The 13,045-nt window shown below is 40.0% G+C and overlaps 1 protein-coding gene across 1 annotated transcript in view; it reads right to left on the reverse strand.

Annotated features, from left to right (window-relative positions):
- Positions 1-13,045, reverse strand: part of SVEP1 (sushi, von Willebrand factor type A, EGF and pentraxin domain containing 1) — a 212,502-nt gene that overhangs the window by 774 nt on the left and 198,683 nt on the right. The window contains exons 45-47 of the mRNA XM_006886929.1: positions 11,234-11,329; positions 8,969-9,064; positions 2,601-2,694 (exon numbers count right to left, since the gene is read on the reverse strand). Coding sequence (XP_006886991.1) covers positions 2,601-2,694; positions 8,969-9,064; positions 11,234-11,329 — 286 coding nt within the window. The remainder of the gene's footprint in view (positions 1-2,600; positions 2,695-8,968; positions 9,065-11,233; positions 11,330-13,045) is intronic.

A 13,045-nucleotide genomic window follows, 5' to 3' on the forward strand; every position in this document is an offset into this window, starting at 1 on the left:
AGTACTTTGCTGTTTGGTTATTTAAATATATATTTAAAATTAATGTCCCTTAATTTTCGTAGATTTCTGTCTCAAATGTTTGCATGAAAAAAAAATCTAGTGTCTATTCTCTTTATTAAGCTACAGTATTTTCACATAAGCCAATTGCTCCTCTTTGTCTGGTCAAGGAACAGCTACTTTTGGGAGTATTTTGATGTTGCAAACTATGAAAGTGTTAACTTCTCCCTCCCCCCTTAATTTGAAAATAAAGAGGTTGAAATAGAAAGTCTCAGGTCTGGTTTTAATTGTTTTTGGTCAAACAATCTTCTGAGTGGTATAGCACTGTTCTGTCCATTTGCTGTACAGAAGTAACTCATGGTTGCTGTGATGCTAAACACTGTGACACTGATGTGCCAAATGCATAATTGGTTACCCATGGTGGACAGTGTTTGGTGGAGCTTCCTGATTAAAACAAGCTTGGAAGCAGGAATGGCATCCTCTTCCGAAATAGCTTGCCTCCAGAAACCCTATGAACCTGGAGAAATGATAAAAGTTAATCAAGTGTTCATGTCTTTTGTTCATAGGGTCCTTATGAGTCACCTATGACTTGACGACACTTAACAACACAACCACCACCAATATTAAAGAATGGTATACATACTTCTTACTATGCAGCACTCAGGAGTAACGATTTTAAAAAATGCTACATAACTTGGGAGAGACTGCAGAGCATTATGCGGCATGAACTAATCCAGTTTCATAAGGACAAATACTACATAAGACTATTAATGTAAAAATAGGTGTATACAGAACTAAGGGGGGAAGGGGTGGGAGCAGAAGAGTGAGGATGGGGGGTAATTTGCTGTTCTATTTCATACAAAATTTTTGCATTGATTTATATTGTTATATATTGGAATTAAAAAAAGACTTATGCTTTTTTTTTTTTAGTCACATACATTTTCTTTTCTTTCTCTTTTCCTTTTGAAGGTAGAACTCCTTTACAAGTCTGACTCTTATTTTTAAAAAAAATTATTTACTCTGCTCTCTGGCCAAACTATCATCATCCTGGCAGCTTCGGAATATACTTTCCACTGCAAATTCGCTCTTTGGGGTTCAGTTCATTTTTTTTTTCTATTTGCAAAGATGGCATGTACTTAAGTTATGAGGAAATTCATTGGCACAAGACAGACTTTTAAAACTAAGCTTTTAATTTAATAGCTTTTATTTTTGTAAGATGACTTCAACATACTAATAATACAAATGAAATAAAAGGAACTGAAATACAAAAGTTGTTTTCAGAGAACAAGATTTCTCATTTTAAAAATAATCATGGGAATATCAATTTGGTTTTAGCGATTTCTACAAGATGGGAAAGGAGAAAAGGAGGAAGGCTCGCCACGAGGTGGACTGAGACAGTGACTACGGCAATGGGTGCACACACTGGCCATTTTGAGGATGGTGCAGGATTGGGTCATATGTTCTTCTACTGAACAAAGGATTTCCATGAGTTGGCACTGACTAGCCAGAGGCTCCTAACAACAACATACAGTGGGTAGGTGTACATTACAGAAATCTAAGTGATGCAATGCAAAGGCTCATAGTGGAAAGTTTTTAAATGGAGCTGGAACTCTGTCAACATTTGTGAGAACAGTGTTTTAAAATGGAACATATTTAATCCATGTTATGGCAACATATACTGAGACTTAAGAGGGTTTAAGTTACCTTTTAACTACTTTCTCTTTGTTCTTTGTAATAATTCTTTCTCAATTATGATTTTTATCTGATCAGAAATGGAAGAACAGAACCTGTTTGCACTTAAATTTTCTCCTAGTCATTGGATGGCACAGGACAGAACAGGGTTCAGATCTTTTATTCATAGGGTCGCTATGAGTTGTATATGACTCAACAGCACCTAACACCAACAACAGTCAGAACTAACAGGTTTGTCCTAGGAGAGGGTGAAACCATGCTGCTCCTTGAAGGCAACGATTTTGAGGCTCTGTCTTGCATACTTTGCACATGTAGCTAGGAGGGACCAGTCTTTGGAGAAGAACATCATTCTTGGAAGGGTCAAGGGACAATGTAAGAGAGGAAGACCTCGGATGAGATGGACTGACACAGTAACTCGGATAATGAGGGGAGGTGTGTCAGAGACAGTGAGATTGGCTTAGGATAGAGCAGGGGTCAGATTTGATGGCACATAACAACAACATAACATACATAGAGACATGCCTTTACTAAAATATATGTAATAAACAAAAAAATATGAAACAAAATTATTTGACCTTAAAAGTAAGTTTATCAATTCCAGTGCTATTTTTATTGTAATCAGGAATTTAATTAACCTCTATTAAATAATTTTCAATAAGATATGCATCTTATTATTTACTTTATATTCATGCACATATAGATGTAATATTCACTTCAATAAGGATGTTTGTTTAATTTGTCAAACAAAGTAGTATTTCTTGGCTGATTTTAGCTCAAATTTACAAAGCATATCTCAAAATGGATATTTTTACTTACATTCAAACTAGACATTCTTTCTTGTTCAAGGAACACCTTAAGTGGAGGTCTGATGCCATTATTCTCCTGAGGAGCAAGACTTTTGGTTGTCTTACCTGGAACAGTCGTATCCCGTCCAACCAGACAGACAGTGGCATCGGTTTGGTCTTATGCACTTCCCACCATTTAAACATGGAGACTGGCAAACAGCTAGGATGAAAAATTCATGCAATATTCAATTAACATATGGAAATTCTGAAGATGTTCACAAAGAAATGTGGAGCAAGATCTGCCCCACCTCCCACTCCAGCTGCCTTTCCTCATACGCTACTGACATTATACATTTCTGCCACTCTATTGGACCTCACCGCATTCTATGGCACGTCCTCTCCTTTCCTTTTCAATCTAGTACATTTTCATACTTAATTCCAGATTAAGGTCTACCCTCTTACCGAAACCTTTGCCAATTTTTCTCCTTTCATTATTTTATTATACAGTCAATTTGACAAGGTTATAAGCTTTTTTTTCACATTCTGGCTTAGATTGCAAATTTCTGATTGAGATTAGCACTAAACTCCGACAGACTGAATATTAAGTCAGATCCTAAGCCTAAGCACAATAAATCAGGTGTACGGATTATCTAAAATAACAGATGATTCAAACGTCCTTTGTATCTGTCTTGGAAATCTGTTCCATGGCCTTTACCAGACTTAAATGAAGTTAAAGAATGTATATTTGGGTTAAAAATGAGTCACAGATGTAACTCTCTCAAAGAGTGAACACCCAAAGATACACCATCTTGACATCCTGCTCACAAATCTACAGTCTTATAACGAAATTCTTCATTTATCTGTACGAGCTCTAGTTTTAAAAAACCTGATGAAGACCTACCAAGAAGTTTTAATGAAAAGGAGAACTCTCACATAAGAACATAAAGTGCATGCTGGTGGAAAGCTCAGACGAGCCATCACTACGGACTTGGAACCAACTTAGAGCTGATGCTCCGGCAAGTTTTTGGAGGCTGCAAATCACACAGGGCAGACTGCACTGCCAACCCAAAGGCAGGCAGTTTGAAGAAGATGTGCAATCTCCTCTCGTCCAAGTTACTGCCTCTGAACACTCGCTGGAGGGTCAGATATGAGCCAGTTCTGATTAGATGGCAATGACTGACTGACTGAAATAAAAAAGAAAAACCACCAAAACCTTTCAAAAAATTTATTATTAATTTCAATGAAAATTTACAGAGACTTTTGATTTCCAAAACCTCTTTTTAAAGTGCATGCTGACTTAGTGGTGACTACCTGAACTAACAAAACATTCTTTTACATACTTACCTAAAAGTTATCTTCTTCCTTCCCCCAAATGCTCCATACTGGGCCACATACTCATGTTCTGTACCTTCTGCCTACTTCTTTCCCTAAGAACTTTTCTCCAGTGATAACTTACACATTTATATCTTCAACCTGGATATATTTTCTAGGAACCTAAGTAATGATCAAACTGCCTTATTAAACCTTTCTCCTTATAAATTACCTAGAGCAGTCAAGCCTAGCATGTCCATATTTATTTTTTTTCTTCAACCCGCTCTTTCTGTGTTCTCTATCTCAGTGGTCGGCACCACCTTGCAGTCAATGGTACAAAGCAGAATATGAATCTTAACTCTTTTCAGATATCTACCCCACAACAAATCTGTAGCCAAAATTGGTTCTATGCTCCTCAAAATTAACTTCTTTCCTAATTATTACTTCAGAGCTCTTACCAATTTGAATTCAATAACCTCTTTAATAATATTTTTTAAATCTTCTTCCAATTAATTTTCCATGTTGTTGTTGTTAAATGCCATCAAGTTGAGTATGACTCATAGTGACCCTATGAACAACAGATCTGAACCCTTTCTTATCCTGCACCACCTTTATCATTCCAGACACACTTGAACCCATTGCAAAGAGCTGGAGTTATCTCTCTATTGAGAGAATGAAAAATGAATTCAAGCCTTGAGTTGTAACACTAAGAGATGCTAAGGGAAAAATCTTAAATGATCTAGGAAGCAACAAAAGAAGGTGGGAGGAATACACGGAGTCACTGAACCAAAAAGAATTGGCTGACACTGAAATATTTCAGAAAGTAGTATATGATAAAGAGTCAATGATGATGAGGGAAGAAATTCTGAAGCATTGAAAATAAGGCCCCAGGAATCGAAAGGACACCGATTGACAAGTTCCAACTAGAGGCAGCCCTGAATATGCTCACCAGTCTGTGCCAGGAAATTTAAAAGACAGCTTTCTGGCCAAGTGACTGAAGAGATCCATATTTGTTCCCATTCCCAAGAAAGGTGATCCAACAGAATGTGGAAATTAGCAAACAGTATTATTAAAATAACCAACAGCCAAAAGCTTGATGAAGATTACTAAAAGTCGCTAAAAAGTACACTGACAGAGAACTGTAGAGTCCAGGCTGGGTTTAAAAGAGGCTGTGGCACCAGGGATATCATTGATGACAGCAGATGAATCTCTTGGCTGAAAGCAGAGAATACCAGGACAATGTCTATATGTGCTTCATTGACTGTGCAAAGGCATTTGACTGTGTGGATCATAACAAACTATGGCTAACATTGAGAAGAAGGAAAATTCTGTAACACTTAATTATGCTCATACAAAATCTATACCTAGACCAAGTACATGTTGTCCAAACAGAGGAAGGGAACACTGAGTGGTTTAAAATCAAGAAAGGAGAGCATCAGGGCGATATCCTTTCTCCATGTTGTTATTTAGGTATCACCAAGTTGGCAGCAGCTCACAGCGACATCACATATAACAGAACAAACTCTACTTGATCCTGTGCCATTGACACAATCTCTGCTGTGCTTAAGCCCATAATGTTGTCGAAACCATCTTTCTAAAAGAAAATCGGATCACGGAATTTTCCTGCTTAAAATCCTTTGGTGGTTTCTGTTGTTCATAAGGTTTATCAGGCACGAGCTAATGCAGGTTATGTTGCACCTGAAAGTCCAAGAGCTCTGGCTGATTGTGGATATAGGAGGCAAGCATCCAAGAACTAATCTACAGTTGGCTCTGCCCATCTTTACAAAGCCGCACCTACACTTGCTCCAGGCTTCAGTACTACTTTGCTGAACTTGCACTTCATACCTCCCCACCTTTGACAAGAATAATCTTTTCCTGGTGATTCTTCCAGCCTTTCCTCTGATTCTGGGTTTGTGAAGTCTTTTCTGAAGCCTTCCATTTGCTTAGTTTACCTCTCCCGACGGCTGCCATACCTCTCATAGAAGCTAATCAGCCATATCTGAATGTGGTTCTTTACTCACAGGCCTTTCCTAGAATGAAATGCTGGAAAGCAGGAGCACTACTTTATATGTTTTGTTGACTCAGGATGCCTTTGGGTTAGTAGTTGAACCCCCTATGGGCTACACCACCAGAGCTCCCAGAATATATGCAGAGGTAGTGGCTAGAAGATTAGAGAGATGGGAGACTATACAAAGCAATGTCATTCAGGGCTTATTCTAGCTAGACGATGAAAAGAAATACAAATGCATGAGATCAAGTGCACATTAGTCTGCACGGTTCTGTCTAACATCTATAGAAACAGAATGTTAGAAAATAGATTACAGACATATAGAACAAGCCTAGAGATAAGAGGAAACTTAGAAATGGCCTTGGCTATTTGGTAAATTCTGAATAGGTAGTTGGAAAGGAGAAAACCAGTGAAATATGAGTTGTGACGAAGAAAAGACTGTGTTGGTGTGTGGGGGTGAGGATCGTTGATAACAAGGAAGTCACTGCTGCGGCAGACGGTGACTTGTTATTGTTGTTAAGTGCTGTCCAATTGGAACAGACTCACAGCCAACCTTCAAGAGAGTTTTCAGAGGCTGTCAATTGCATTCAAGGTGACTGCTATTGGAGCAGCTGGTGGATTTGAACCATGTGCCTTTGAGTTGGCAGTGTAACTCCTTACCACCAGGCCACCAGAGGTCCACACATGACTAGTGGGAGTGGGAAATAGGTTTATCAGGTGTCCTAAAGCCAGGCTATGTTGCACCTTGGAAGTCAGAAAAGTTTTGGCTGGGTGTGGAAGCAACAGGCAATCATTGAAGTTATTAAACATGATAAAACAGGCCCAAAGCAGCACATTAATGATGCTCTGCCTGGATATTAGAAAATAAACTAACAGAGAAGGATAGGCCTTCTACTAGGAGGTGAGTAGGGTTAGAGTACGACATAAGAGATCTGTGCAGAAAAGACGAAAAGTGCTGCCATGGGTTTCAGGCGAAGGCGAGGGAGTGTCAAAGGGGTCTCCATCGAGAAGTGCTGCCAGCAGAGCTTAGTTACGGGAAAGGATATAGAACTGATTTGCAGGTGAGTTCAATTTTGGTCACATGAGAAAAATGGATAACTATCAAAGCTGATTTGCCATGAACAATCATTAGTTAGGTTGCATGAATAAACTCAAATGTTGTTGACTGCCTCTGAGTTGAGCACGACTCATAGAGACCCTATGAACAAAAAGCTTAAAACCCCTCTACAACTATTGACATTTATCGAAGTTTATAAGGTTTTTGGAGGCATGTTATTTAGGAAGTGGATGCCACTCCTGCTTCCAAAAATCAAGTAAAGGTTTCAAATTTAGCCTCTGGTGCATCATTTTCTACACTGATGGGTAGTTTAGTGTTAGCTTTAGATCAGATGACCGTACCTCTCGCTAAGCCTGTGGTCGTCCTTTTCACTCTCATATCACTGGTTTAATTATTAATAGTGCCTATTTTACCCTAAAAAATGTCCTGGATTAGTGCACACAACAAAGTCTGGTGTCAGCTACTCTGTTGCTTTGTCTTTTACTTCCCTGGGGATCTGGTTAGAAGTGCTGTTTATAGATGTATGGTACAGTGTTAGAGAGTCTACTAAACAAACACAGCAAATCTTATTCTTTTGTCAGCTATCTAAAATTCAGGACTTTAAAAATGTAAATGCATTATTCACCTTCGCAAGAACATGGAGACAGCCCAAATGTCCAACCACAAATGAATGGATTGAGAAATTATGGTACATTCACACAATGGAATATTATGCAGTACGCAGGAACATGATTTTGTAAATTATTACCTAACTTGGGAGGGACTGGAGAGCATTATCCTGAGTGATCTAACTCAATGCCAAAGGATAAATATTGTATAAAACCATTATTGTAGAAGGAGTATAAGAATCCACGAAGGTGGGAGAGGTTGGAAGCAGAGAGATGAGGATGTGCAGGGGGAGGGGGAATTAATCGTAGGGTTGTACAATTTGATGTGGGGGGGAAATGGAAAGAATTTGTTCTTAAAAACAATGTATTCAAATTTTGTAAATAAATTAGTAGAAAATTTAAAAAAATACACAAAAAAGTAAAACCCATTTTTGGTGGATTGATTCATTTGATACTTACTAAAAAACAAAACTTTATCATATTCAAAACTTTCTCATATTGCTAAGTGTCCTCCTTTCATTTTTCCATGCATGAAGTCCTTTTCAAGGACCCTCAGCGAGACGATTGACATAGTGACTGCGACAATGGGTCTAAGCACAGACTGTGGGGATGGTACAGAGTCAGGTAGGGTCACTGTGAGTCAGAGCTGATTCCAAGGCACCCAGCAAACAGCAACCACCACCACCAATAGTATGCTAAGCTCTGGAGATATAAAAATGTCAAACATCTATCTCTGTCCTCAAGGGGTACACAGTCTAGTGGAGGAAAGGGATTTGCAAGCAGTAATTAAAGAGATACCAAAGCACAATGGAATAAATACTTAACATAAAGGATGGCACAGTATAGGACAAGGTTCAGATTCATTGTTCACAGGGTCACTAAAAGTCGTACTCGACCTAACAACAACACAACAACAACAACAACAATAAAGAAGCCTGCTTTACAAAAAAAAGAAGAAAAATAAAAAAAGGAAAAAGATAAAAAGAAAAAAAGAGGAAGAAACAAAAGAAAAAAAAAAGAAGACTGATTTGTTTTTTTAACAATTAATCAACCTTCCTGTTTGTTATGGCTTTTCTATGATGAGGAAGCACTTCTTTGATGAGGTTTGTTTTGTTTGTTTTTAACTTTAATTTGAAAATAGAATTTATATATCTTATTAAAGATACCACAACTTTGTCATTTAGCTTAATGAAGATTAAAGCAAATATTTCTCCGAATCGGTACATAACATTTTCTTCACATTCTGCAAAATGGAGCAGATACAAAGGCGGCTTTCAACCTAGTTCGTTTAGATGCTGTTTTCGGCACGTGACTCTTGACAGGTACAGCTGATGCAGTGACAGCTCAGTACTGAGACCACCTCTCACCTGGCCATCTTAGGTGGTTCTTGCACGTGAGGCCTTATTAATGTCGCCACTACCTCTGACTCTGAGTCTCACTTTTTAGTGTCCTCTGGGGCTTCCTGGAGCCAAGTCAACAAGAAAACAAGCCATGAGATGAAGCTACTTACCTGTATGACAGCGGGACCCAGTCCAGCCAGAGGGGCAATCGCACTGATAAGGGGCCACACAGCGACCACCATTCAGACAGGGTAGAATGCATATTGCTAAAAAAGCAAAGAGAAAAAGATCTGAGCTAAATTCACATGTTCAGATCAAGTGCTCAAAAAAAATTTTCCTGGAAGAGTGACAGTTCCCCCGACCCACTAGACTGATGAACTTCCCTATGTGCTGTGTAGTTTCATCAATGTCCTGGGGAAAAGAAGTCTGGTCCCTTATCCAGATGTAAAGATGCTAATTCCAAATGCACCCCTGCAGTGAGGACATCTCACTGATGTCTGCCAAGTGCTCTGCACTGGCCTAAGATAAGCAGAATGTTCTCCATTTACTATCATTGCAGATTTCCATTTCCAATGACAAAATGTTCTAAGAGGCATTTTGCCTCTGTCTTCAGAAAAGAAGTACATTGAAACCTCTTGGTTTCAACTGAATTAAGAAATGAGAATTAGACTGAAGGCTGATGTTGACAACATAGTAGTAGTGATGGGACCACTCAGCTTTCATTTCCACCAGTCAAGGTCTGTGGTGACTAAGGCAGGCCTCCCCACCATGGTCCACAGCAAGTTTCCTCCTACTTGAATGTATGGCACTCTTCATTGAACAGACGTGGCTTGTTCAAAGGGTGTGAAATAGTTGTAGTTTTGATATTCCAAGTTGCAAGCCAGCAGCGCTAGCATCGCCTGGGAAGTTTTTAGATTTTCAAGCCCCACCTCAGACCTACTGACTCAGAAGCTGCATTTTATCAATATTCCTCAGTTGATCTGTGTGCATGTGAAAACTTGGGAAACTTTGGTCTAAAACCTGAGGGCAGGCATAACTCAGTGAGCTAAGTCAGCTAAACCAGGCCTGCACCTGGGGTATCCCAAGGTAAACCCCAAGTTTTTGGGCTTTTGCTATTAAAGCAGGTCAAATTTTGGTGTAGGAATTACAGGGGGAAGAGAAAAAAAATTCTCTTATTACTTACATACTAGGAATATCTGTTTTGGTGAGTTTATATTTTCCTTTAAAGTTCAGTTGTAATAGTCACATTTAAAGAAGCTTAATGATTCTTATAAAACACTTGGCCTTTAGAAATAACTGGTTGAAACTAATGGACACTACATAAGTGACTTGACCTTCCTTCATGGTTTACTTATGCCACTCTCAGAGAAGTAGGAAACCATTCAATGTGCATATATTGTTTTTAAGATATGGAGCTCTGGTGGCCTAGTGGCAAGAAGCTGTACTGAAATCCAAAAGGCACGTGGTTTGAGGCTGCCAGCTGCTCTGTGGGAGAAGGATGGGCAATCTCCTGTGCAACTAATGCCTCTGAAAAGCTGCCAGAGGGTCAGCTATGGGCCGGTTCTGACTCTGTGGTACACAACAACAAACAACAATATGGATCCAAAGTGCAATAGAGAAACTGGGAAAAAGTAAAATTTAAAGATGAATTTACACTCCTCCAGAAGTTTAAAAACAAGGTATTTAGAGGATTAAAATTCCATATGAATCTACTGAGCGTACAGGAAGGAGTGCCAAGTCTCCTTATTTTATGAAGTGGGAGGAATTATATTAAGGAAAAAGAGTGAACAGTGGGTGACAAATCCTACCTGCAAGGTACAATGTTATGAGAAGGTGACCATTAATACCAACCACTGCACTGAGTGGCCCAGAACAGACAGAGAAAAGAGAAACCCAGGGCTGGGCTGCTACATTCTCTTTCCCAGAAAGACTCAGAGATTTGCGCATTTGTTAAGATGGTTTTGAGAGCTTATTTGGAGGTTCTAGCCGGGGAACGCAGCTACCTGTATACCCTCAACAGATGGACAGTCTTCCTTGTATGGGGGATGCTCATCCTCTTCAACTCAGCGCACAACTTCGGGAGGGCACTCATGGGTTGGTGTGGGAGGAAGGGGGGCACCTGCCTAGCCACCCAGATCAGTCCTGGCGATCAATGGGGTGACAGATGTCGCAGCCAGATTGCCCTCACATCCTAAAGATGGTTTTGAATGGATATTGGTAATTAATTCCAAAGTCACTGATATTCTTGATCCACAACCTACTGACATCCTCAGAGCAACCCCATGTGCCTTGTCCGGCCAGTTACAAGAATCCAAGCAAATGAATTCTTCCCATTAGTAAAGCTGAAGCCAGGTACCTTTCCTGAGTTAGCACTTTACCCAGAACCCAAAATATGAATGAAAAATATATCATATGAGTTCTGAAGGCAGACTCACGCTCTTCACAGAGGCGTCCCATCCAGCCGTCTGGACAGGAACAAGCATTTGGGCGCTGGCAGATGCCTCCATTCTGACATGGGAATCGACAGACAGCTGGAAAGGGAAGAGGATGGGTTATAAACCTAACGAATTATGGAAAGTAGTTGGCAGGAAATAGGATTACTCATTTATAGTCTAAAGTATTTCCCAGACTCAAGCTTTAAGGAAGGAAAACACAACTAACTGAATTTCAGGGAATGGAGACCTATAGGATTTGATTGGCTCTTATCATCTCAGTGTTTATTTTTTATAAACCTGGAAAGAATTTCAAACCTAGCACTCCTAGACTTGCTTCCTTAGGACTTCAGACTTTTTCAGATACTATTGTTCTCCCTGCCTGAATACTGTTTTCTTTATCTTCTTTGGCTAAATGCTCTTTCGTTCTTTAAAGGCCAGCTCCAATGTCTCCCTCTCTAGGAAACTTTCCCTGACTCATCGCCACAACTTCCCATGTGGAAGAAGATACAGGTGTTCCTTTACTTGAATGTCCATCACCTTAAACCCAACACTCTTCTATTATCTGTGGACTCACAACCATACATTTCTTTCATGCTCCGCAGCAATGTTGTGTTCCTTTCTGACTCTCTGAGGCCTCTGGTTGGTTCATAGTGTTAATGTGTTTGGCTGCTGACTGTAAGGTTGGAGGTTTGAATCCATTCAAAGGTACCTCACAGGAAAGACCTTAGATCTACTTCCAAAATAATTGTTGTTGTTGTTGTTATGTGCCGTCGAGTCAGTCGCTTGCGACTCATAGCAACCCCATGGAAAACAGCCCTAAACTCTGCTCTGTCCTGTGCCAATCGCACCGTCTCCAATACATCCATCCCGATTACCCCAGTCACTGAATCAATCCACCTCATAGAGGGCCTTCCCCTCCTGCGCTGTCCCTCCACCCTACCAAGCATGAAGCATGATGTCCTTCTCCAAGGACCGGTCCCTCCTCACAACATGTCCAAAGTATGTTAGACGAAGCCTCAGAATCCTTACCTCCAGGGAGCCGCCCGGTTTAACCCTTTTCAGGATGACTCTGTTTGTTTTCCTAGCAGTCCATGGGACCCTCAATACTCTTCTCCAATGGCCTTTGAAAACCATGTGGATCCTAGTTCCATACTGACACACATGGGGTCACCATGAATCAGAATGATCTTGAGACAAGAAATGTTTTCTCTTTTGGTTTATCCATTTGCTGTGAAAGATAGTGATTTTTTTTTTTTTTTTTTTAGTTATCTATTTTCCTCAGGTACCTTTTTTGGAATAAATTTTTGTTGGAAAATTTTATCTGATTTTAAGATCAAGTAAGAGTCATGGTGACCTTTTCCATATCTTCTGTGACATTGTCCAGAGTCATAGAGATCCCTATGTGTGCTTCCTAGACCTTCTCATGATTCTGAGAGTCATGGTATACCTGGGATTCAGTATAACACTGTATGAGGGACAGATGCCTTATGTTAGGGGAGTCCTTATAAACTTGGGCCCTCCTACGAATGGGCTTGGAATCTTAAATTAGCCTGGAGCTCATTTTGTGGGGTTAAAGGAAAATTGGTTTTCATCGGAAGGTGTACTGATGGGCAGAGAATCTTTCAACCTATTTTCCACGAAGATTTAGTATTATTCCCACATCATGGGGTCTGGGGAGTACCAACGTGCCGCCCTGGGGCATGCTCTTTAACATCTCCAAGTCCTCCTCCCTGGCTTGGCCCACGGTGAGCAGAAATCAGCTGTGCTCTGGATTCTATCCTTCTCCTGTAATTCAAGGATTCCAGTACACAG

The sequence above is a fragment of the Elephantulus edwardii genome, unplaced genomic scaffold (assembly GCF_000299155.1).
Source record: "Elephantulus edwardii isolate Elephantulus edwardi_28Jun2011 unplaced genomic scaffold, EleEdw1.0 scaffold00052, whole genome shotgun sequence".
In the NCBI taxonomy this organism is placed as follows: domain Eukaryota; kingdom Metazoa; phylum Chordata; class Mammalia; order Macroscelidea; family Macroscelididae; genus Elephantulus; species Elephantulus edwardii.